Raw genomic sequence first — 26,333 nt, forward strand, 5'->3', positions numbered from 1 at the left:
CTGGGTTCTTTGGTGCATGATGCTGGATCACACAGCTCCAACAAAGGCACTTTTGTCCATGCGTGGATGCCAGATTGTCATTTTGAGGGTTGGGTGGTGAGTGAGGTATGTCTTATTTGGCTGTATTGCTGACATCATTCCACAGTGAATATTGATAGATGTAATCACTCATGAAACCACCACCATAATCAAGGTAAGTACATTTCCATTACCTCCAAAGCTTTTCTTGTGCCCCTTTGCAGTCCATCCTTTATTCCACCTCTGGCCCCATTTTCTGGAATCTCATATAATGGAATCATACCAAATGTAGCCTTTTTTTTGTCTGTTTTCTCTCACCCAGCATGATTATTTTGGGATTCATCCATGTAGCTTGGTATATTGGTGATCTGTTCTTTTTTTTTTTTTTTCTTTTTTTACTGCTGGAAAGTGGTTTTTTTTTTTTAAATAATTTTAAATCCTTTTTTGTTTATCCATTCCTATCCATTTATCCATTGGTAGATATTTAGGTTATTTCCAGTTTTTAGGTATTATGAATAAAGCTGCTGGAAACACTTGTAAACAAGAATTTTCATGGGTGTATGTCATCATTTCTCTGGGTAAATACATGGGAGTAAAATAGATGGCTTATATGGTAGGTATATGCTTAACTCTGTTGAAGCTGCCAAACGGTTTTCCAAAGTGGTTATCCCAGTTTACATTCCCGTAAGCACTCTAAGAGTGCTCTACGTGCTCCACATCCTTGCCGACATTTTGTATTGTCAGTCTCCTCAATTTTAGTCATTCCAATAGCATTATGGTTTTTGTAAGTTTATTTACTTATTTCTGAGAGAGAGAGAGAGAGAGAGCGCTTGCACAAATGGGGAAGGGGCAGAGAGAGAGGGGGAGAGAGAATTCCAAGCAAGTTCTGTGCTGTCAGCACAGAGCCCGACGCAGGGCTGAATCTCATGAACCGTGAGATCATGACCTGAGCCACAATCAAGAGTGGGGCTTAACTGACTGAGCCACCCAGGCACTCCAGAAAGTTTTTTTTTAATCGTGAATGGGTGTTGAATTTTGTCAAATGCTTTTTTTCTGCATCAGTTGACCCTTTTATCATTGTGTAATGTCTTTGTCTCTAGTAATAATTTTTGAGGTAAAGTCTATTTTTTATCATGGCAAAATACATATAACATAAATGTTACCATTTTAACCATTTTAAAGTGTGTAATTCAGTGGCATTAAGTACATTAAGTAAATTTTATTTTGTGCAACCACTACCACTGTCTAATGCTCAAGCTTCTTTACCACCCTAAATGGAAACTTTGTGCCCTTAAATAGTCACTTCTCATTCCTTCCTCTCTCCATTCCTGGCAACCACTAATTTGCTTTCTGTATCTATAGTTTTGCCTCTTTTGGATATTTAATATAAATGGGATCATACAATATGTGTCCTTTTGTAAAAGTATTGCTTCTTTAATTTAATAATGTTTTCAAGGTTCATCCATATTGTGGTATGCATCAATACTTTTTATGACTGAAAATATTCCACTGTGTAATATATCACATTCCATTTATCCATTTATTAGCTGATGGACATTTGAATTGTTTTTACCTTTTGGCTATTGTGAATAGTGATGTTAGGAATATTCATGTACAATTTTTGTTTGAACACCTGCATATATCTCTAGGAGTAGAAACACTGGGTCATATGGGGGTGCCTGGGTAGCTTAGTTGGTTGAGCGTCTGCCCCTTGATTTTGGCTGGGGTCATGATCTCACAGTTGTGGGATTGAGCCCCCCATTGGCTCCCGTGCCGGTCATGGAGCCTGCTTAAGATTTTCTGTCTCCTTCTCCCTCTTGCGTACATGTGCGCTCTCTCTCTCTCTCTCTCTCTCTCTCTCTCTGAAAAGAAGAAAGAAAGAAAGAAAGAAATCAATCAATCAATCCTGGGTCTTATGATAATTCTATGTTAATTAGTAACTGCCAAGCTTTTTTCTTGGTAGCTGTACTATTTTACATTCCCATCAGCAGTGTGTAAATGTTCCCATTGTCCATATCCCCACCAGCACTTGTTATTTTCTTTTTTTTACTGTTTATTTATTTTTGAGAGAGAGAGAGAGAGAGCATGAGCAGGGGAGAGGCAGAGAAAGAGGGGAACAGAGGATCTGAAGCTGGCTCTGTGCTGACGGCAGTGAGCTGGATCTCATAAACCATGAGATCATGACCTGAGCTGAAGTTGGACGCTCAATCAACTGAGCTACCCAGGCACCCCAATACTTGTTATTTTCTACATTTTTTATTTTAGCTATTTAAGTGGATGTGAAGTGGTATCTCATTGTGGTTTTGATTTGCATTTCCCTAGTGCCTAATGATGTTGAGCATCTTTCCTTTTTTTTTTGTATTTATTTATTTTTGAGAGAGCACAGCAGGGGGAGGGGTATAGAGAAGGGGACAGAGGATCTGCAGCAGGGTCTGTGCTGACAGGCTGACAGCAGTGATCCCAATGCAGGGCTCAAACCCATGAACCACAAGATCATGACCTGAGCTGAAGTTGGACGCTCAACTGACTGAGCCATCTAGGTGCCCCTTGAGCATGTTTTCATTGCTTGTTGGCCATTTGTATATTTTCTTGGAGAAACATCTATCCAAGTTCTTTCCTCATTTTTAAATTGGGTTGTTTGCCTTTTGGTTGAGGAGTAATACGAGTTCTTTATATATCTGGCTATAGGACTCTTACCAGATCTGTGATTTAAATGTATTCTTCCATTCCATGGATTGTCTTTTTGCTTTCTTGATAGTGTACTTTGTACATAAAAATATTTAATTTTGGTGAAGGCCAATCTATCTTTTTCTCTTTTTGTTACTCATGCTTTTGGTGTCATACCTAAGAAATCATTGCCAAATTCAAGGTCATGAAGATTTACCCCTATATTTCTAGCTCTTATATTTAGATCTTTGAGCCATCTGGAACTAACTTTGTACATGATGTGAGGTAAGAGTCAAATTTCATTCTTTTGCATGTGGATATCCTCTTGTCTCAACCACATTTTTTGAAAATATTCTTCTTTCCCCATTGAATGGTTTTAGCACCCTTGTCTAAAACTCATTGACCATATATGAGTGGGTTTTCTGGACTGTCACTTGTGTTCCATTGATTGATATGTCTCTCCTTATGCCAATATCATAGTGTTTTGATTACTGTAGCTCTGTAGTTAAGTTTTGAAGTCAGAATGTGAGTTCTTCAGCTGTGTTATTCTTTTTCATAATTGTTTTCACTATTTGGGGCCCTATGTAATTTCGTATGCATTTTAGGATTTTTGTTTTCATTTGCACAAAAAAGATCATTGGAATTTTGATAGGGCTGAGCTGTCAGTGTAGAGCCCAATGCGGGGCTTGAATTCATGAGCTGTGAGATCATGACCTGAGCCGAAGTCGGATGCTTAACCAACTGAGCCACCCAGGTACCCCTAGAAATACAAGTGATTTTTGAGTGTTGTCTTGTATCCTGCAACTTTATTGAATTCATTTATCAGCTCTAATAGTTTGTGAGTGTGTGTGTCTGTGGATTCTTTAGGATTTTCTATATATAAGATCATGTCATCTGCAAATAGAAATAGTTTTACTTCTTCCTTTCCAATTTGGTTTTTATTTCTTTTTCTTGCCTAATTGCAAGTGGTTCGCTTTAGATTTAATGACACAGTAAGTTGAAAGCAAAAGGATGGAAAAAATATTTCATATACACAGGAACCAAAAGAGAGCTGGAGTGGCTATACTGATACCAGAGAAATTAGACTTTCACACAAAAATTGTTACCAGAGACAAAGAAGGATATTATATAATGATTAGAGTGGTAATAAATGCAGAAAAATATATCACAAAATTCAACACCCAATCATGATTTAAAAAAAGAATCAGTAAAGTATGAGTAGGAGGAAATTTCTTCAACTTGAAAAACCCACAGCTAGCATCATACTCAATAGTGAAAGACTGAAATATTTCTCTCTAAGATTAAGAATAAGACAAGATGCCTGGTTTCACTACTTGTATTCAACATTGTGCTGGAAGTTCTAGCCATAATAATTAACAAAGATTTACCAGACATATACTTCACTTTTGTTTAAGTTTATTTATTCTGAGAGAGAGAGAGAGGGAGAGAGAGAGAAAGAGAGAGAGAGCGAGCAGGAGAGGGGCAGAGAGAGAGAGGGAGAGAGAGAATCCCAAGCAGGCTCTGCACTGTTAGCACAGAGCCCAATGCGGGGCTCCATCCAACAAACCATGAGATCATGACCTGAGCCGAAACCAAGAGTTGGACACATAACTGACTGAGCCATCCAGGCATCCCAGTGGACAAATACTTTAAACCAACCATTTTAACTATATTTACAGCTAAAGCAAGCCATGTCTAAAGAACTAAAGGACATATGAGGCTGAAGTCTCACCAAATAAGAAATATTAATAAATAGAAATTATAAAAAGGAAATAAAATAGAAATTCTGAAGTTGAAAAGTTAACTGAAATGAAAATTCACTAGATGGCCCAACAATAGATGGAGAAGGCAGAAGAAAGAACCAGTGGGCTTGAAGATAGGTTAGTTGTTTAAAGTCTGGGGTACTTTAGGAACAGTTTCTGTTGATTGCTTCTTTTCCTTTGTATTGTCTATACTTATTTGTTTCATTTGATGCCTCATAATTTTTGTTGAAAACTAGACATTGGTTTAGTTGAAACCATCAATTGAAAACAAACTGATGGTTACCAGACAGGAGGCGGATTGGGGGAATCAGTTAAGTATGTGATGGGGATTAAGGAGGGCACTTGTGATGAGCACCAGGTGATGTATGCAGTTATTGAATCTTTATATTGTACACCTGAAACTAATACAACACTGTATGCTAACTAACTGGAATTAAAATAAAAACTTAAAAAAGGCAAAAAATTATTTTTTTAACAATTTTTTAACAAATTTTTAACAATTTTTTAACAATTTTTTTTAAATTTATTTTTCAGAGAGCAAGATAGAATGTGAGTGGGGGGGGGCAGAGAAAGAGGGGGACACAGAATCTGAAGCAGGCTCCAAGCTCTGAGCTGTCAGCACAGAGCCCGACGCGGGGCTTGAACTCATGGGCCACGAGATCATGACCTGAGCCAAAGTCGGATGCTTAACCAACTGAGCCGCCCAGGTGCCCCAACCCAAAAGCCAAAAAAATTATAATAATATAATATAATATAATATATATTATATATAATAATATAATAGTATATAATGTATATTATATATTATAATATAATAATTATAAACTGCAAATCAAATTCTACCTTTTAGAGTTTGTTTTTGTTGATGCTTGTTGTAGTAGTTTGTTTCATGACTTTTATGAATTAATTTTGTAAGGTCTATATTCCTTGTTGTACATGGCCACAGTAGTCGTAGGCCACATACATTCGTTTGGTGGTCAGCTGATGTTCGAACAGAACTTTCCTTAAGCTCTTGTCATGGACATGCTATGAAGGCACACATGGGTTGTGTCTTTCCACAATGTCAGCTTTATTCAGTCATAAAGCAGGGTTAATGTAATTATAAAGCAGGTTCAGGATTCCAGACTTGATGACATTCACATGTTTAACTTGGCTTCTTGTATGTCACACAAAGCAAAGCACAAGTCACACAACAGACAAGATAGAATAGGGGTAGGAGGCTAACAAACCAAATGGGAAGTCAGTCTGTGGGTGCACAGTTGAGATAAGGCCTTGGTCCAGTCCAGGTCAGCTGTTGGAGTTTAATGTTTATTATGTTCAAGCAGCAAAGGATGTGTGTTCTGTTCAAAGATCAATCAGGCACAACCTTTGGTGGCAGCTCCCTTTTTGAAGTGATCAGACACAGAGGGGTCAGTGTCTAAGGAATCTGACAGTTTGCTGCAAAAATCCTCACCTTTTAAAATGATTTAATCACTCTTGGGCCTTTGCATATCTCCTGTTTCTGCTGGTTATCAGTTCTGAGTGCGTCATCAGCTGGTGCTGGTCTCTGTGATGTCTGGTCTTGGCTGCACTGCCCATCACTGCTTGACATGAGTGATTCCATCTTGCTCTCTGCAGTTTTGAAACCAAAAAATATCTCCCAGTCCTTGCTGGAGGGCTCTGTGTGCATGCTAGGGCATGCCCTCAACACTAAGCCTGGCAGTTTACAACTGTGGCTTAACCTTCACTTCCTGTTTGCACAAAGCCTCAAAGACAGATGGGGCTAAAGCTTAGGATCTTCTCACATTTTTTCTGAGTATGTTCACATCTGCATATGACCCTGGTCATGCATGTGGCCTTATTCTGGGTAGAAGATGCTGATAGATTAGATGAGGCTGGTGAAGGAAAGGAGAAATTTAAGTGTAGTTAAGGAGGTAAAATTAATTGACTGATTATTAAACACACAGACAGGTACATGCTTTATCTCAAAAGAGAGATTTTTTTTTTTTTAAATTATGATTGTGAGTAATTTAACCTTTTAAAAACCTGTATGGGAGATAATCCTTCCTAATTTCTTTGTTGACTTGCTTTACTTTGAACTCTGTAATGAATCTGTATTTGATTTTATGACCATTTACTTATTCAGAAAAGCAAATTGTAGAACGAAGTTACTATTAATTTTTTTCTAACAAATTTTTCCTTCTAGTGGACATTTTGACATATGTGGTCTGGAAGCTAAGTGGCTTACCTGCAACTCGTGTAATTGGAAGTGGTTGTAATCTAGACTCTGCCCGTTTCCGTTACCTAATTGGGGAGAAGTTGGGTGTTCATCCCACAAGCTGCCATGGTTGGATTATTGGAGAACATGGTGATTCTAGTGGTAAGTATAAACCTATTACCATTATGTAATTACACTTCTTATCTACAATAATACGTATTTTCTTTAAAGTCTATTTTTTTCTGATATTAATCTAGCTACACAACTTTCAGTTGCTTGGTATTTCCCTGGTGTATTTTTCTATTCCTCTACTTTGTCTTCTGTTCATGGATTTAGCTACCTCTCATAAAACAATGCATGTAACATATAGCTGTTTTAAAAGTCTATGAGTGTTTCTCTTCTCTGGAGATCTTTTTTTTTTTTTTTTCTTGAAGTATATCCTGTCAGTTTTGTTTATGCAGAAGTGTTTTAGTTTCACCCCATTCTTGAATGACAGTTTAACTGATATGAGATTCTAGGTTGACGGTTATTCCCTGTCAGCTCTTTGTTACTATTGAGTAGTATTAATTTGTTGCTCTTTTCTCTCTAGTTGCTTATGATACTTTATATTTCCTTATCAATCCTTTTCTTTGTGGATTCTGTATTTGCATCTTGCTTTAAAATGCCTTCTACACCACACAAATATAAAATAATTCTACATATCTTTCTAACACTTTAAAAAATATAAATTTTTTAAATATAAAAAATATAAATTTTTTAAAATTAAAAAATATATTTTTATAATTTTGTTTGTTTATATTTCTTTATTTTGTCCATTTAAACTTATTTTTATATTATGTGTAAGGTAGTTACCTAACTTTAAAATGTAAACCCATTGAACTCAAACAACTGATACAGTACGGGGAAGAAGAATTTATTCTGAGATCTATTTCTTTTAGTGCCCTTATGGAGTGGGGTGAATGTTGCTGGTGTTGCCCTGAAGACTCTAGACCCTAAATTAGGAACTGATTCAGACAAGGACCAATGGAAAAATATCCATAAACAAGTTATTGAAAGGTAACAGTACTCATTCAGTGTCTCAGTGCCTTAATAATCAGTTTTAAGAGTAAGATTCACAAAAAGTCTATAGTTGATCTTTGCTTTTTGTGAGACAAAGAATTCTAACTTTTTGGAAATTCCCAAATTTAGACTTACATTCTGCATAGCTTTGGGGATTATTTTTCAGAAGGAAAATCTGTTTATCATTTTATAAGAACTCATTTGTGTTTGAGGGTAATATATCACAGTGATTTTGATCATGGACTTTGAAACCTGGCTTTCAAACCTGCTCAGGCTTGAAACCTGGCTTCACCATTTATTAGTGGTGTGATATTGAGAACGTATTTAAAATATTAAAAGCTCAGTTCCCTCATCTTTATTTTTTCTATTGAAGTTTTTCATTAGCATACAATGTTATATTAGTTTCAGGTATACAACATGCTGATATTGACTGACATTTCTATGTATTACTTAGTGCTCCCACAGTAGATATAGTCACCATCTGTCATCATACATTATTATAATATTATTGGCTATATTCTCTATGCTGTACTTTTCATCTTCATCACTTACTTATTTTATAACTGGGAGTTTATATCTATTAATAACTTTTATTTATTTCACCCATCCCTCTACCCACCTCTTCGCTTGCAACTACCAGTTTGTTCTCTGTACTTAAGAGTCTGTTTTTTGTTTGTTTGTATGTTTTGTTATTTATATTCCACATATAAGTGAAATTGTATGGTATCACTATTTCTCTGTCTTATTTCACTTAGCAGTGCCCTTTAAGTTTATCGATGTTATTGCAAATGGTACGATTTCATTCTTTTTATGGCTAAGTAATATTCCACTGTGGTGTAATATTTCACCACATCTTTATCCATTTATCTATCAATGGGCATTTGGGTGGCTTCCATATTTTGGCTATTGTAAATAATGTTGCACATCATTTTCTTCATATTTAATATGGGGATAATAGGAGAACCTACCTTAGAAAATTATTATGAAGAGTAAATGAGTTAGTAGAGTAAAATGGTTAGAACAGTACTTAGAAATTATTAAGTGTTTATCAAATGATTTGATGAAAAAAACATGAAACTGATCAGATGATCAGAAGTTAGCTAATTTTACTTGTAAGTGAAGTGTCTGACTCTATATACATCAGCTTTAATAGCATACATGATTCTTCCTCATGCTTTAGCCAAGTTACATGTTAGTAGAACTTCTAGAACTTAGAAATCACTTTTAAGTTAATGTCTAGCATATAATTATGTTAATACTACAGTATCATTTCCTACCCTTTTCAACACAAGTGTCCTTACCCATATGCCATGTATTTCTAGATATAGGGGCCAGTGAGGGCCAGTTCCCAGCAAATTCAGGAATCAATCTGATACAGAGGCAGAACCACAACCCATGCCCTAAGGAATATGTTTTAGCCAATACTGGTTTCCAAGTGTCATGGAGCAGCCCATCTACTTCTTACAGGGATGTTACAGTGTTAGTCTTTGTCTACCAAATTCCTAATTATCGTAACCCAGGGAATGTTAAATTTGAAACACTGTTGCTGTAAGGGAATAATGATTAAGACCACCTTTTCCACTGAAGTCCTGCGTGATTTAAAAGCCAAATACTGCAACATATTACAGATCAGTACTTATTCCAGTTAGTCCTCTCAATAATGCAGTGTTCAAATTAAATTATTTGCCCCTTGGTCATTTAGCAAAGGATCTATAATTATAAAGAATCCTGAGATACTGCTAGTATTTATCTAAAAACAACTCACCACTTTTATGTCATAGCCTCTGATTTTCTAGTGCCTAACCGATTGTAGGGTAATGACATCATGATTTAATAGGATGTCCTTCCAGGTTTCCAATAGAGCAATTAGTTTTTGTCTTTTTTTTTTTTTTAATTTTTTTTTTCAACGTTTATTTATTTTTGGGACAGAGGGAGGCAGAGCATGAACGGGGGAGGGGCAGAGAGAGAGGGAGACACAGAATCGGAAACAGGCTCCAGGCTCTGAGCCATCAGCCCAGAGCCTGACGTGGGGCTCGAACTCACGGACTGCGAGATCGTGACCTGGCTGAAGTCGGACGCTTAACCGACTGCGCCTCCCAGGCACCCCTAGTTTTTGTCTTAATATAATAGCTTAAAAATGCTTGTTCTATATGCTCACTTTGCCTACTTCTTTTTATGGCAGCAGTTTTATTTTCATTAGGATGGTTAATAACAACTAAAGGATTATATATTTAACTAATCTATTTTCAACCCTTTCTCTTTGTCAATCCATTTTGTTGATTCTTGAAAAAATAAATCTGTCATCCAGATTCCACTGGTAAGATCTTTCCCCATTTATTTACTGCAGAGCTTTCTTCAACTCATATTTCATCAATCAGTCAATCAATCAATCACTAGGCAGAGCCTCCCTCCCTTCCTTTTTACTTACCCCACAGAGTCTTGGTCATATTGAATTGAGAGTCTGGAAGTTAATCCTAAATTTGACAGCAATCCTCATGCCCCCTAATTGTGCCCTGGTTTTGGATTGATAGTCAAATTACAATACCACAGTAAGTCCAGTCCAGTCCCAGCTTTTCTGTGTTGAGGGGATCAGTCTTATCTTTTGCTACCAAGTGTATTGTGTGCAGTCCTGGGGCCTTGCAACAGTGCTTCCATGGATGTAAGACGCCCTGATATGAATAATGATGTTGAACATTCTGTTTCCTGTCCTGGATCCTTTTCTGAGAACTAAATAAACTCAGTGCTAAGTTAAAACCTCTTTGTTCTTTGACTTTGACTGTCAATCCAAATCTGTTGGTGGCAGTGCAGGAATATGATACATATTCATTGTAGAAAATAAGAAAATTCAGAGAAGTGTAGAGAAGATGATATCACCTGTAATACCACTTAAAAATAATCACTGTTAATAACTTTGTGGACTGATGCAGTTCTAAGGTTCTTATAAACGTGTTATGTTTTTAACAAGACTGAGATAAGACATTGCATAATGTTTAGGACTTTGCTATTTTCCTTTGAAAATGTGTCATGAACATTTCCCCATATTGTTGATTTAATGATGTATTCTTATGAAAAATATGTACACCTGGCTTACAATTATATAAAATTACATTGGCACCCTAGTAATAATTTTAAGTGGTCAGCAAGATGTATATGTTAACTTTCAAGATGATCAGATTCTGTGTTTGGATTTAAACAACAATAAAAATATATATAAAAATAGTTTCATCTTGGGGCGCCTGGGTGGCTCAGTCGGTTGAACGTCTGACTTCAGCTCAGGTCACGATCTCACGGTCCGTGAGTTCGAGCCCCGCGTCAGGCTCTAGGCTGATGGCTCAGAGCCTGGAGCCTGCTTCTGATTCTGTGTCTCCCTCTTTCTCTGTCCCTCCCCCCCCGTTCATGCTCTGTCTCTCTCTGTCTCAAAAATAAATAAAAACGTTAAAAAAAATTAAAAAAAAATAGTTTCATCTTTAGTCGCACATATGTCCTAGTATTCTGCCTTTATGATAAGAGAAGGGTATATTAATTATTATTTAAAGCAAATAATGTTTATGAGACTAGTATAGAAATTTCTATTGGCTATTGGTAAATAATTTTGGAAGAAATCTCTGAGAGTGGCATTAACATGTAGGTTGCTTCAAAATGGATGCCTGAAAAATAATATGTGTTCTCTAAGTTGACATCCCATAAATTTGATTTTTTTACTTTCTACAACTGTAGTGGCTATCAGATTATCAAGCTGAAAGGGTATACCTCTTGGGCTATTGGACTATCTGTGACAGATCTGGTAGGATCAATTTTGAAAAATCTGAGGAGAGTGCATCCAGTTTCTACTATGGTTAAGGTAGGCTTAAGTCGAATCTTCATTTATCATCTTTTCTTTAACATTTTTGAGTACCTACTATGTGCCAGGCATTGCACAAGATGTTGAGGATATAGTGAACAAACAAAAGAGAAGCCCTAATCTCATAGAGTTTAATGAAAGAAATGGACTTAATAAAACAATTATAAAAGGAAATATATATTAACAAATTATGATAAATTCTATGATGAAAAATTACCAAGTACTTAAGAGTGTCCAAGAAGAGAATTTAGCTACCCTGGGTGGTGGCATGGGTGATGTTAAGGGAAGCCTTCCTAAGGAAGTAAATGTGACCTATTCTGATTGAGTAGGAGTTAATTTGGAAGGCTGAACTAGTAGTCTAAACAGAGGCAATACATGTACAGAGGAACTGAGGTAGATGTAAGTAGAGGGTACTTGAAGTTCTGAAAAAAAGGTCAGTTGTTGAAATGCAGACAGCAAAGGGAAGTGCATGGTTAGGCTGGAGAAGTAAGCAGGGTTAGTCCACTGAAAGCCTTGTAAAAGGATTTGAGTCCTTACCGTAGAGCTATGGAAAACCACTGAAAGGATTTATTTCTTTTCAAGTTTTCATGTTAAAAAGATTTCTATGGCTGTGGTGGAGGGAACAGATTTGAAAAGGACAAGAGTAAACATGGAGAAACTTGTCAAGAGGATGTGCAGTAGCTCAGAATAGAAATGATAGTAGTCGAGGCGAAGAGAAGGGGATAAATTTGTAGATACTGTATTTAGGAGGTAACATTCATAGGACTTGGTAGTGGAATGAAGTGAGAAATAAGGAAAAGAAAGGCCATTTGTGGCTTTCTGTTTTCCACCTTTATATATAGATAGTGGTAGCCACTAAGGAAGGGAATACTCAAGGAGAGCCACGTTTAAAGATCATGTTTGCAGTTATGGACAAGTTCATTTTCAGGTGTTTTGCAATATCCAAGAGGAAATAGGCAGTTGGGTACAAGCTTCTGGAACTTGTAGAAGAGTTTTGGGTTGGAGTTCTAAATGTGAGTCAGTTTGGAGAGAGACAGTTCCTGAAGGGGAAAGAGAGGTTCTGTCAACAACAACAACAACAACAACAAAGGAAGAGAAGCTGGACAGGTACAGACAACAGATATGCCTTACACATAGTAACTGAAGCCAGGAATGTTAATGAACTTGCCTAAGGAGAGCATAATAAAGTGAGAAGACAGATTGAGATTGAGTCTTGAGGAATTCCAGTGTTAAAAGTTGAGTTTAGGGGCACCTGGGTGGCTCAGTCAATTAGGCATTAGACTTCAACTCAGGTCACCATCTCGCAGTTCGTGGGTTCAAGCCTTGCGTTGGGCTCTGTGCTGACAGCTCAGAGCCTGCAGCCTACTTCAGATTCTGTGTCTCCCTCTCTCTGCTCCTCCCCTGCTCATGCCCTGTCTCTCTCTGTCTCTCAAAAATAAATAAATATTTTTAAAAAGTTGAGTTTATATAGTGTGAGCCCACAAAGTCAAAAAGAAGTGGTGACCAGAGAATTAAAAGAAAAACCAAGAGAACGTGGAATCATGGTAACCAAGAGAGAGGAGGATGTTTTAAAGATGAAAGAATTGGTTTTCTATTGTTGGTTGATGTTGTGAAGTCATATAAATGAGGATTAAAAATGCCAGGAAGGGGGCGCCTGGGTGGCGCAGTCGGTTAAGCGTCCGACTTCAGCCAGGTCACGATCTCGCGGTCCGTGGGTTCGAGCCCCGCGTCGGGCTCTGGGCTGATGGCTCGGAGCCTGGAGCCTGTTTCCGATTCTGTGTCTCCCTCTCTCTCTGACCCTCCCCCGTTCATGCTCTGTCTCTCTCTGTCCCAAAAATAAATAAACGTTGAAAAAAAAATTTTTTTAAATGCCAGGAGGATAGGGTGGCTTAGTTGGTTAAATGTCCAACTCTTGGTTTCAGCTTAGGTCATGATCTTGTAGCTTCATGGGTTCGAGCCTCACACCGGGCTCTGTGCTGGCAGCACAAAGCCTGCTTGGGAATCTCTCTCTCTCTCTTTTTCTCTCTCTCTTTCTCTCTTTGCCCTTCTCCCACTCATACTGTCTCTCTCTCTCTCAAAATAAATAAATAAACTTAAAAAAAATGACAGGGGGATAAAGTGACAGAGGTCATAGATAACCTTAGCAGGAACTGTTTAATGAAGTGATAGGAATGAAAGTCTGATTGGAGCACACTAGGGTTTTCTTAGCCTCGGCACTATAGACTTTGGGCTGGATAATTCTTCATTGTTGGAGGGCTGTCCTGTGCATTGTGGGATGTTAGCAGCATTCCAGCCTATACTTATTAGATGCCAGTAGCATACCCTCTTTCCCCATTTTTGACAATCAAAAATGTCTCCATATAGTGCCAAATGTCCCTTGGAAGGGTCCCTTGAGAACCTCTGAGGAAACTAAAACAAGTATAAACAGCTTTTTTGAGGTATTTGGCTGTGAAGGTAAGGAAAGAGAGTAATAATTGGAGAGGAAAATCAAGGCCAGGCAAGTTTGCGTTTTTTGTTTAAAAAAAATTTTTTTTTTTTTACTTTAGAGAGACAGAGTGAGAGAGAGAGCATGTGAGTGGGGGAGAGGGTCAGAGGGGGAGAGAGAGAGAATCTTAAGCAGGCTCCACACTCAGTGTGGAGCCCAATGAGGGGCTCAATCCCACAACCCTGGGACCATGACCTGAGCTGAAATCAGGAGTCAGACACTCAACCAACTGAGCCACCCAGGCGCCTGCCTTTTTTTCTTTTCTTTTTTCAAAGATAAAATTCTGATAGTAAAGAAGATATTGAAGATAGAAGTAATAAGCAGAGGCAGTGGGATCCAGACCATAGATGAAGGTATTAGTCCTAGATAGGAGGAGAGACAGCTATTGTAACAGGAGATAATAAAGAGAGGATAGGCAGTGAATCCTGTAGATTTGTAAGTTTGGCATTGGATGCATCTGATGACTTCTGTCTTTTTAGTGAAAGGAGACAAAATCATCTGCTGCTGAGAATCGGGGGATGTATAGAAAAGTCAGATGTTTGAGAAGATTTGAAGTCGTCTTTGTAGATAGAAATAGAAGTTGACCAAAAAAAAAAAAAAAAAAGCAGAATTACTGTTAGGTGGATGCTTATTTGAGGTTGGTGTGCATTAATTTGTAATGTGAGTTAAAGATCAACTTTATTGTGTAGTTTTCTCCAGGGATCTGAGCACAGGAATGGAGAGAGAGCATAGCTGAATTCATGTGGGTGTGGGTTTTACTTGTGGAGTGTGAAAGAGGGGGTGAGGAGAGAAAGAAGAAGGGAAGGGTGGAGGTGTAGCTTTTGGCTTATATACATGTTAAAAATAGGTTTGACTTTCTGCTAAAGGGTCACAGACAAATTCAAGACCTTTGTCCTCAAATATGATCTACATACAAATGAATAAATTATAAAAAGAAAATGAATAATAAGGAATTTAAGAATTATTTATAAAATAAAAATTAAAATAAGCAGAGGGTCTTAGTATATGGTGAAAGGGTGACAGAATGAATCATGGGATCTAAGGTGGATATGCAGGAACCCGTAACAATGTCCACAGTAGGATACTTGGGGTGGGAAGAGAAGGTTCTGTGAGATAAAGAAGTCAAGAAACTGGAAAGAAAGGGAATTGGTTATGGTTAGTTTACCCACATGAACAATGAAGTCACCAAGAGTAATCACAGAAACTGGGACAGAGAAGATTGTGAGCCAGGTGTCAGTCTTTTATGAATGAGACAGAGTAGCCAAGAGGTTAGAAGGTGATCATTAAGGAAGAAGAGTTGAATAAGATGAGCCTCAAAAAAATAGGGGAAATGTTAAGAGAGTAGGGGATTACTGTTTTGAAAGAGACAATGAGTACACAATGGATACACACCCCTCCTCTTTTGAGGATACACAGGGGCTGCGGGAGAATAAGCAATTAATTACCCCGAGGTTGCTCCTGAGGAAGAGTCAAGGAGGTGTCAAATGCTCTGAGAAGAGAGTGAGATTGAGTAATATGGAAATTTCATAATTTTTACTGAAAAAATCAATGGATAAGTTATATTTTATAGGAAAATAAACATTTGACATTAAGAGCATAATCATTCATATACTCTTATTTTTTTTTACCCCAGCTACTTCAGTTTTATTACTTCACATTTTCAACAAATAAGGGTACAGTTTATTTCATATTAATATGTTGACTGGGTTTTTTTTTTTTTTTCAAATAAACAGGGAATTTTCTTAAGTAGCCATTTCCTTATTTCATGGCCAATCCAGGAGCAAATGAGAGCCAATTTTAGTGTATTCAAGGGTCATATTGTCAACCAGGCATGAAGCTTAAAGAGAAGAGGGGCCTGGGTAGCAGGTCATGGTCATCACACAGGACCAGACAAGGCCAGGCCCCAGGGGCTAGGCGCCTTATTTCCAGCCCACTCAACAGCCCCAAGTGTCATGATGGGATGCACATACATTCTTCAATTTTAGTCCTAGAAGCCCCTTCTAGAAGAAAGAGAAACAGAGAAAGTAGAGGGAAACAAATTCCCAAAACACCAATAGGGAACAGAGGGGCTTCTTCCTCAGCTACAGTGGCCTCGTTTCTGATTCCACCCAATCCCTAGCAACTCATGTTAAAGCTCCAAAAGTTACACAGAGGTGGCAACAGAATGACAAAGGACAGGAAAAGGAAGGGAAGGTGAATGTAACTGAAGCTGACCCCTGGCTGGGAATGGAATGTAGGCTGATAGTCTGGTGGGACTGTGGCCTTCCATGGATAGGGACAGACCAGAGTGGAGGGAATGTGAGTATAGCCTGGCTGGGGCCCCCAGAAGAAGACATGTGGCTGATGTGATGGAGCTTGTGAGGTTGAGTATAAAATGCCTACCCAAATGAGGGAGCTGGACTGTAGTGGAGGAGGTGACCAGAGGCCCTCTGTGGGAGATTAGAATGAGATAGGAACAAGGGGCACACCCTGAGATCCTGAGGAAATCCCCAAAGATGGTGAGAGGGAAGCTTGGCTGAGTAGCACCTGTGGACTCTGAGCTGTTGTGGGAAACACCACTCCATAGTCAAGGGGCCTCTTCCTTCCCTCCATGCTAGTTCCTGGTAATGTTTAATTATAAGGAAGGAAGGAGAAGGAACAAAACCTTCCCATTGCCTCTTCCAACCCTAAAGTCAACCCCAAGGGATAGATGGGAAAGAGCAAGGAGGGATGGAAGGCAGGGAGGTGTAAGGTGTCTACTGGGTCTTATCTTCCATGGGATAGTAGGAAGGTGGCAGAAACTGGTTTGTGGGCATGTAGGCATTGTGTTTGGTGTCCAGGTTGTAACTGGCTCTGGCAGCTGCTTCTGTGGCCTTGGCTTCAGCTACAGGAGTAGAGGGAACATCAGGGCTGCTGGCTGGAGGTTCCATAAGCCCAGAATAGGGTGGTCGCCTTGGTTGCAACTATTCCATGTTCATCATGGGAGGTTCTTGATAGAAGTCAGATGGGGGTGATGGATAGAAGAAGCCAGGAGGGTAAGGGCATATTCTGTTTGTAATTGGCAGGGGAAAGACAAAGGCCCTGCTGGGCATATGAGAGTATCTGTAGGCTCCATTGGAGGCTTCACCTTTAGAAGATTGAGATGTCACCTGTAACATCTATTGTCCAACTCAATGGTGCCTGTTGGTGTAAAGGTCAACTTATACAAAGCGGTCTTCCCAGCCACTTCCTCCTTCAACCTTCACTGTTCTCTTGATGTAGTTTATACCAAACACAGGCTGCTTGATTTTGCAGTCCTTATTAGATAAAATGGCATCATGAAGGACCGGATGGTATCTTTCCTTTGGACAGAAAGATGGACCTGGTAAGGGGTGAAGTAGATGTTGCCTTTCTTGGTCCCTTTGAAGGCCTCTGGTAGGTTCTTTATTTCATTGAACACAAACTCCACAGAGTCATAGGACATTAGGATGGGTGTTGGTTTTTTTTTAAGTTTTTTTTAACGTTTATTTATTTTTGAGAGAGAGAGACAGAGAAAGACAGAGATGGAGCACGAGCAAGGGAGGGGCAGGGAGAGAGAGGGAGATGCAGAATCCAAAGCAGGCTCCAGGCTCTGAGCTGTCAGCACAGAGCCCGATGCGGGACTTGAACTCATAAACCACGAGATCATGACCTGAGCCAAAGTCAGACATTTTACAGACTGAGCCACCCAGACCCCCCTAGGATTTGTATTGTCGATAATTACTCTACCACCCCCTGATTCTAGTTGAGCTCTGGTATCCTCTTATTCTGAAGCGCTTTTGCATTAGCTGTTTTTCCATATCAGGTTACTGAACAATAATCTAATTTTGCCTTTTAGGGCTTATATGGATTAAAAGAAGAAATCTTTCTCAGTATCCCTTGTGTCTTGGGACAAAATGGTGTCTCAGATATTGTGAAAGTTAACTTGAATTCTGAGGAGGAGGCCCTTTTTAAGAAGAGTGCAGACATACTTTGGAATATCCAAAAAGAGCTGGTATTTTAAAGCCTCTTAATGTTCCACTGTTTTATAGAAGAAGATATCAGACTGTATATTTTCTATTTTGAAAGTATTGTCATTTGATTTGTAAAAAATTAAAAAAAAAACATTGGAAACACATGACATAACTTCAGTCCCTCAAGGCTAGAAAAAGGAAATGGTAAAAATATTTCCCCTCTTTATGAATCTCTTACAACTCTGTTCTAATGATACCCAGCCTATACATATGCAAGTAATACTTCTGAAGTATGTAATATGAGTTGACTTCAAGTTTGGTAGAGTATGTATAATAATCCTTTATAATATAAAACTTATGATTCTTCCCATAAAACAACCAGCACTTTTTCTAGCATTGAAATTTCATTCTTCCATTAGGGCACAGGCATATTCAGTTTATATTGCTTCATTAGCTTTGTGTGTCTATGTGTGATCTGCACTGGGTACGTTAAGTCCATGTATAACAGAAAGAAACAGAAATAAAACTTCAATGGCATAATCAAAATTAAATGTTTTCAAACCTATAAGTATTATTCCAATTCATATGAACTCAAATAGCTGATTTGGTGTCTCTGTTGAAATACCACACAGGGAGCTTAGACCATTCTCTAAATCATTTGTGGAGCAAACTTCTGGTACGCTTGTTTGTGTTATGGTCATGAGGTCAATATGACATGATTTATGCTCTCAAGTATCTCACAGTATTTAGGGCACCTCAACTAATTGATTATTGATGTATATGTATATGAGTGCATGTATTTCTAATTTATATATGCATATGACACACACACATACATGAAATATTTCCTTGATTTCACAATTTAAGGTAGCTATAAGAAATACACAACTGAACAAAAACAAAGAAATCAGGACCAAAGTAATTTATAGATAGACTAGGACAGGACCAGGGCGAAAAATGAGAAGACATATGCAGGCCCTAAGGACTTACAGCGTGTGCTCTCGTGGAGAGCACTGGACAGAGAGTCACAGTTCATACTCTTATTCTTGCTGTTTGAATAGTTTTCATTCCAGTCCTCTACTGCTGAACATGATTAGTTTCCCAATATTTTGTTCTTTTTCCTTGTTTTCAATTCTTCCCTTGAATGCACAAACAGGATCATCAGAGAGTTTAGTTAGGATAGCAGGGATAGAGGGGTCTTCTGTGGATTTTGCCTTTTTTTTAAAAAGCTGTTCTTTGTACACCAAATTAAAACTTCATTTTAGTAAATGCTTGCAGGTATTCAAAGCCTGCAAAATATAGTTTCAGTGGGAATACTGTAGGAAGTAAAACTGCTCTACATTGTGTATTCTCAACAGGGGGCAATATCACCCCAAGAGGGTTAAATTGGTTATGGGGTTGGTGGAAAAAACAGATATTACAAGGGTTTCTAAACCCTAAAGTTCAACCCTAGCAGACAACAGTATTATTATTATAATAATACAAATATTATAATATTTGTATTATATTATAATAATACAAATATTATAATAATACAAAAGTATTATTATTACTTTTAGATTTTATTTTTAAGTAATCTCTACACCCAACCTGGGGCTCAAACTCACAATCCCAAGATCAAGAGTTGCAGTCTCCACCGACTGACTGAGGCTGCCAGGTGCCCCTCTTATTCTTTAATATTTATTTATTAAAAAAATTTTTTTTTAATCTTTATTTATCCTTGAGACAGAGAGAGACAGCATGAATGGGGGAGGGGCAGAGAGAGAGGGAGACACAGAATTGGAAGCAGGCTCCAGGCTCTGAGCCATCAGCCCAGAGCCTGACGCAGGGCTCGAACTCACAAACCGTGAGATCGTGACCTGAGCCGAAGTTGGACGCTCAACCGACTGAGCCACCCAGGTGCCCCTTTAATATTTATTTATTAAAAAAAAATTTTAAGTTTATTTTTGAGAGAGAGCACGAGCGCAAGCGGGTGGGGGGAGGGGGGGCGAGGGGGGCGAGGCAGAGAGAGAAGGAGACACAGAATCCAAATCAGGCTCCAGGCTCTGAGCTGTCAGCGCAGAGCTTGACACAGGGCCTCTAACTCAAGAACCGCGAGATCGTGGCCTGAGCCGAAGTGGGAGCCACCCAGGCACCTCTTATTCTTTAATATTTAATTTCATGATGGAGTGAGTGGAGCTGAACGATTGGGGGAAAATGTCTAAAAAGGCCCTTGAGGGAGAGAGAATGAAAAAAAGTTTGAGAAACAGCTGCTCTACTTCTTAGAAAAGAATTTGTCACATGTGTATTATATATTACGATTCACAAATGAGTTAGGAAACACTTAATTAGGTAGAACGTGGTGGGACAAGAGAACAGAAGCCTTGGTGTATACCAGACTAAAGGATGAGAGGGGAATTTTGGGTTCTGCATTTAACTACCCCATAAATGAGTTGAGCTTTCCCATACACCTGTGAAAATTGTTATCAAGTAGCCCTGCACTGATCAAGTTCTTAGGGTTTCATATTTTATTTAAAAAGCCCCTTTGCATAGCAGGTTTTTAAATTTTTACTTATTCACTTTGTGGGTGGTTAAAAGTAGCACTGAGGTCCCTTTCTCCTGCAGCTCTGGGAAAAAGTTAGCAACGGAGAGTCAAAAAGTCCTATTGGATACATCCAGACAAGGTTTGGTTAGAAATACATTTACTTGGGCTTTCCGGTGGATGGGTTTTGGGCAAGTGGTACCCCATTTGATAGCTGGAGGCTCTCTAATTCATTGTTATCTTTTGCACCTCGTGCTCTTTGAGCCCAGGAGCCCAAGGAGCCTCCCTGAAACCCGCCAGCTACAAAAATGGCAGCCCTCCACTGGTGCAGGTGACAAGCTGCAGGCGCAGGCCGGGCACAGGCCAGGCATGATGCACCAGAACCCTCATTCTGGCCTCGCTTCTGCGCCAGGTGTGCTACGACCAAAATGAGGCCCGCGGCCTTGCGCAGCCTCACTAGCCAATGGTTTTCCTTCTTGAGGCCTCAACCAGCTTTTCTGCGGTTTTCCTCCATTCTCTTCATCTGCCTCTTGAGGGGGCGGCCATGAGCTGGGCTGTGGGAGTTCTGTAGATGAGCTGCAGCGTGGTCGCCGCGGGAGTGAATTTCTTTTGCCTGAGGATGGCTCTGTGTCCCTTGCAGCCTGCACACATCCCTGTCAGAGGTGTCTGGCCCTCTCACCCGCGTGAATGTGGCCGGAAGTACTGCGTGCTTGGCAGTCCTCGGCCCTGGACTTACGGAGTCTGGGCTGGGTTCTGGAGCCAAGAGCTGGGCGAGGGGTAAAACTGGGGTGGTGAGGGGAGGAAGAGCTGTCCTGACTGTGGTGTCACTTTTGGTGAAGCCGCCCCTTTGCCTTCACTAATTCTTAATCCCTCTTAACTGTTCCACCCTCCTCTTCCTTCCCTTGGTTTACCTCTGGATGCTGGGCGGCTGGCTAGAAACTACCCAGCTTCTTTGCCAGTTTTGTCATTCCCTGTTGGGTCTGCAGCACCTCCTTCCCCCAGGGGACCTGGGAGTTTTCTATATGCCCACTCTCACTGCAGACCAAATTTGGAAGTGGCTTTGCAGTTTTTCCTCACTGTTAGGTTTCCAAGATGGCGACTATCAAGGGTGAACTTCTTAAGAATTTCACTTCAGAGGAGGCCATTCATCACAATAAGATCTCCATTATAGGAACTGGATCGCTTGGAACAGCCTGTATAATCAGCATCTTACTAAAAGTAAGTTCTCGGGGCGCCTGGGTGGCGCAGTCGGTTGGGCGTCCGACTTCAGCCAGGTCACGATCTCGCGGTCCGTGAGTTCGAGCCCCGCGTCAGGCTCTGGGCTGATGGCTCAGAGCCTGGAGCCTGTTTCCGATTCTGTGTCTCCCTCTCTCTCTGCCCCTCCCCCGTTCATGCTCTGTCTCTCTGTGTCCCCAAAAAATAAATAAACGTTGAAAAAAAAAATTTTTAAAGTAAGTTCTCTGTTCTGTGCCATAGGGTTAACCAAGTTTCCCTTCTTTGGATGTAAGACTACTGCATATGGTTAGGCAGGTTGTGTTCAGTTAAAAATGGGGTGAGTAGAGGCCTTATTCAGTCCCTGCAGGCTTAGCCCAGAGGCACAGGTGGGCTTTTCTAATTGTTCTACCCAGAGGGGGCTGCTTTCTCTAGGTTTTGGGTTTTTGTTTCTTGTTTTTGTTTTGTTTTTTGAGAGAGAGTGCAAGCAGGGGAGAAGCAGAGGGAGAGGGAGAGAGAGAATCTAAAGCAGGCTCCATGCTCAGCACGAAGGAAGCCCGGTGACGTGGGGCTCAAGCTCACCACCCTGAGATTATGACCTGAGTGGAAATCAAGAGTCCCATGCTTAACCAGCTGAGCCACCCAGGCGCCCCTGGTTTTTCTAGTATTTATGATGGTATCATATGTGTTAGAATGTTGATATTACTCTTTCCCCCATGTGATGACAGTATGAAGTACCCCTTTGCTTGGGGTACTTTGTAGGAAACAGCTCATACACGTGCAATGAAGAAATAGGTGGCAGAAAAAAGTGCACAACCTGTCAGTTGTGGTAAGTGTCCTACTACCACAAAATATAATAGTCTTTTTCCTTTAAAAATCTCTCTCCGGTTTCCTCGTCTCTGTCTTTATTTCCCTTCTACCTTATCCATGTTAGGTTAGTTTTAGTGTTTAGTTCTTAGCATTGATGTAGCAGATAAACTTAGCTTCCAGTTAAATGGCTAGGCACAGGACTAGAAAGATTCTCACTCCTAAGAATATTACCCTGATCTGAACCCATAATGTTTTAGTAAGTCATAATAAACTCTTGGAGCTATGCTTTGCTTTTATTAGTGGGATATCTGTAAAATTTCCTAAGCTACCTTTCTATAGCCTTTAGTCCTGGCCCTGGGTTTGAGCTAGATGACAGAAGTATCTGTAAGGCACTAAGAACATCAGCTGCTGTTAACTACTGCTGCTAGCAATCATATGAATTCCCAATGGTTCATTTTGTCTGTCAACTATAATGCCTTTGTCAGCGGTGCACCGTTGCTAATGAAGAGTGTGCATACGTGAAAGCCAATACATTTGTTGTCAATGTCAATAATAATGAAAAAGTGCTTTATATATGTTGTCTAATAAAACCCTGAAAGTAATTATTAGATCTATTTTGTAAAGGAGAAAAAAGAGCACAGACTATCTCAAGTTGCATGAATAGGTAAGTATACAGATCATAAGTGTACAGAAAACCTTGAAGTAAAAGATTTATTTATTACCTCTACTTTGAAGGGCCTTTCTGAGAGGATTTGGGCCCTAGCCCTAAAAAAAACAAGATGATAGGCACGAGCTCTCAGCTTGAATTGTGTGGTGTGACAATTACAGCATTTGTAGATCTGAGACGGTGTAGTGCACAGTCCCCTACAAAGTCCCAGGTTAAGGCCCCCGTTCATCTGTCCCTCTTTTGGCCCTAGATTCTGCAACTTCTTCCATCCAAGGAGGTGGTGATATCTTAAAAGCTTCTTGCTTATAAGGAAGGAGTTCTCAGTAGGAATTGTTTAGTACTCTATTGGCAGAAATTTATTGTATAAACCTAGTAGGGAAACAGCAATGTTTTTGAAAATCACTGAATTATACCATAATACATAAGCTTTCACTACTATAATGTGATATTCACAAGGGCAGGCACCTTTATTTCATTTATTCTTGTATCCCAAGTCTAGCTAGAACAACGTCTAGTGTAATAGACACTTAGTAGTTGAATGAAAGAACAGAAGTCAATTGCATGTTAAAAGGGAGAAAGCACCGGATAACGAGTGCAGAGAGTGGATATTTTACCCACTTTCATTTTTATAAATATGGAAAAGGTCCAGAGACACTGAGTTAAAATATTTTTTAATAGACTTTGTTTTTAGACTTTATTTTTTAAAGAATAGTTTTCGAGTTACAGAAAGGTTGAAAAGATAGTACAGAGTTCTATCTTTATCTCACATCCAGTTATTAACATCATACTTTAGTATGTTACAAATGTATAAATGCTTTTGTAAATGTATAATCATTGTCGTTAACTAAAGGCCATACATTACCCAGATTTCCTTAGTTTATATCTACTGTCCTATTTTCTGTTCTAGGATCCCATCCAGGATACATTACATTTAGTCATCATGTCTCCTTAGGCTCCCTTCGACTATGACAGTTTCTTAGACTTTGTTTTTGATGGCTGGCAGTTTTAAGGATTACCGGTCATGTATTTTGTAGAATGACCCTCTATTGAAATTTGTCTTGTTTTTTTTTTTGTTGTTGTTTGTTTGTTTGTTTTTCATGGTTAGACTTGGGTTATGGATTTTAGAGGGGAAAACACAGAGGCCAAGTGCGATTTTCATTGTGTCATATCCAGGGTACATACTGTCAATGTGATTTATCGTGGTTGATGTTGACCTCAGTCACCTAGCTGAGGTAGTGTTAGTGACTCTCTTTTCCCCCTTTCCACACTATGCTCTTTGGAAGGAAGTCTCTGTATTCAGCCCACACTTAAAGAGTGGGAGTTATGCTCCCTCTGAGGGTGGAGTATCTCTATAAATTATTTGGAATTTCACATGGGAGATTTGTTTCTTCCACTCTGTTAATTCATTTGTAGATATTAGTATGGATTCCTGGATTTTATTTTATGTTTTGGGTTATAATCCAATATGTCTTCATGGATGTTGTTTCTCAAATTGTTCAGCTTTGGCCACTGGAAGCTCGTTCAGTTAGCTACTGTGCTCCTTTGACATATCTCATTGTTTTGTTTTAAGTACTTCCTTACTTTCTGGCACTTTCTTCATCTTGTATATTTTCTGCTCCAGGCCCAAAGCAGCCTTTTTTTCTAAGGATCTCTGGTTCCTGTTATTGGAGATGGGATTATGTAAATCAAGATGCTGGGCATGTTCTTTGGTACGGGACGTATAGTACATTTTAGAAGCTAGCTTTTCAAAGATAATTTTATCAATACTGTATAATTCTGCTACATACAATTCCAATCACTTTGAATAGTTCAAAGTATCCAGAAAGCAGTGGCATCTCATTAAGCAACAATATTTTCCTTGTGATAGAGTTTAGACTTCTAGGCTAATCACTTATGATGTTTAAAATTTAAAGTGCTTGGCTTTGGATTTCCGTTATTTAGAATAAAGTAAAATATCCAACAATAAGTTGTAGATGTTTGATCATTTACTTCTCAGTACTAGCACAGTCATTTAAAAATTCTTTTTTAATTTTTATTTATTTTTGAGAGAGAGACAGAGAGCAAGCGTATGAGCAGGGGAGGGGGAAGAGAGAGGGACACAGAATCCAAAGGAGGCTCCAGACTCTGAGCTGTCAGCACAGAGCCCGACACAGGGCTTGAACTCACAAACTGTAAGATCATGACCTGAACCGAAGTTGGACACTTAACCGACTGAGCCACCCAGGCACCTCACACATTTTATTTTTCAGTGAAAATTTTAGTATAAAGATAAAAGAATATGTAGTTATTTAAAACATTTTTCAAGAGGTAACACACTCACAAGGTTAAAAAATAAAGCTAATACAAACAGATACTCATGGAGAAGCATGTTTTCATTAACCCTCTCCCTCTATGTCTGTTACAGGCATCCATTTAAATTAGTTTCTTGTGTATCTTCAAGTGTTTCTTTTGCAAATACAAATATGTTATATTCCCTTCTTTCTGACATATAAAGTAGCATGCTAGAAATATATAGTACTGATTGGTTTTTGCAGGTAATATTATCTGATTATAGAACTATAAACTTGTAGAGTTGGAAAGGGCCTTATATTTTAATCTATTTATTTTAAAAACTATTACTGAGCTCTTATGTGCTAGGTAGGTTAAGCACCAGAGCGCAGATGAATAAACACTTCCTATTCTCAAGGAGCTCCTAATTAAAAAAAAAATTTTTATGTTTATTTATTTTGAGGGAGACAGAAACAGCATGAGCAGGGGAGAGGCAGAAAGAGAGAGAGAGAGAGAATGAATGAATCCCAAGCAGGCTCCGCACCGTCAGTGCCCGATGCAGGGCTTGAACCCACAAAACCGTGAAGTCATGACCTGAGCCAAAACCAAGAGTCAGACGCTTAACCAACTGAGCCACCCAGGCACCCCAAGGAGCTCCTAGTTTGATGAGAAATTCCTTCTACAGAATCACTGCTTTATCACTGTACAGCCTCAGCTTAAGTTAAAGAGGTGTTCACTACCTTCAGAGACTGTTCTATTTATTAAACTGTTTCTGTTTTTTCCTAATTGTGAACTGAAACGTTCTTCTTTGTAACTTGTATCTCCTCTAGTTGGGGCTTTTGTATCCTGAGATGTTGAACATACTGCGTCTTCTT

The 26,333-nt window shown here is 39.2% G+C and overlaps 1 protein-coding gene and 1 pseudogene across 1 annotated transcript in view; one reads left to right on the top strand and one right to left on the bottom strand.

Moving 5' to 3' along the window:
• Window positions 1–18,656, top strand: part of LOC124506216 (L-lactate dehydrogenase C chain) — a 42,400-nt gene extending 23,744 nt beyond the window's left edge. Inside the window, exons 4-7 of the mRNA XM_047072236.1 lie at window positions 6,634–6,807; window positions 7,584–7,701; window positions 11,422–11,545; window positions 17,866–18,656. Coding sequence (XP_046928192.1) covers window positions 6,634–6,807; window positions 7,584–7,701; window positions 11,422–11,545; window positions 17,866–18,030 — 581 coding nt within the window. The 3' untranslated portion in view covers window positions 18,031–18,656. The remainder of the gene's footprint in view (window positions 1–6,633; window positions 6,808–7,583; window positions 7,702–11,421; window positions 11,546–17,865) is intronic.
• On the bottom strand, window positions 16,432–17,546 carry LOC124506217 (WW domain-binding protein 2-like; annotated as a pseudogene).
• Window positions 18,657–26,333: the final 7,677 nt, after the last annotated feature.

Source organism: Lynx rufus, unplaced genomic scaffold (assembly GCF_022079265.1).
Source record: "Lynx rufus isolate CCGP_SWC_20201006 ecotype Redwood Valley unplaced genomic scaffold, mLynRuf1.p SCAF_9, whole genome shotgun sequence".
NCBI classification, from domain to species: Eukaryota; Metazoa; Chordata; class Mammalia; order Carnivora; family Felidae; genus Lynx; species Lynx rufus.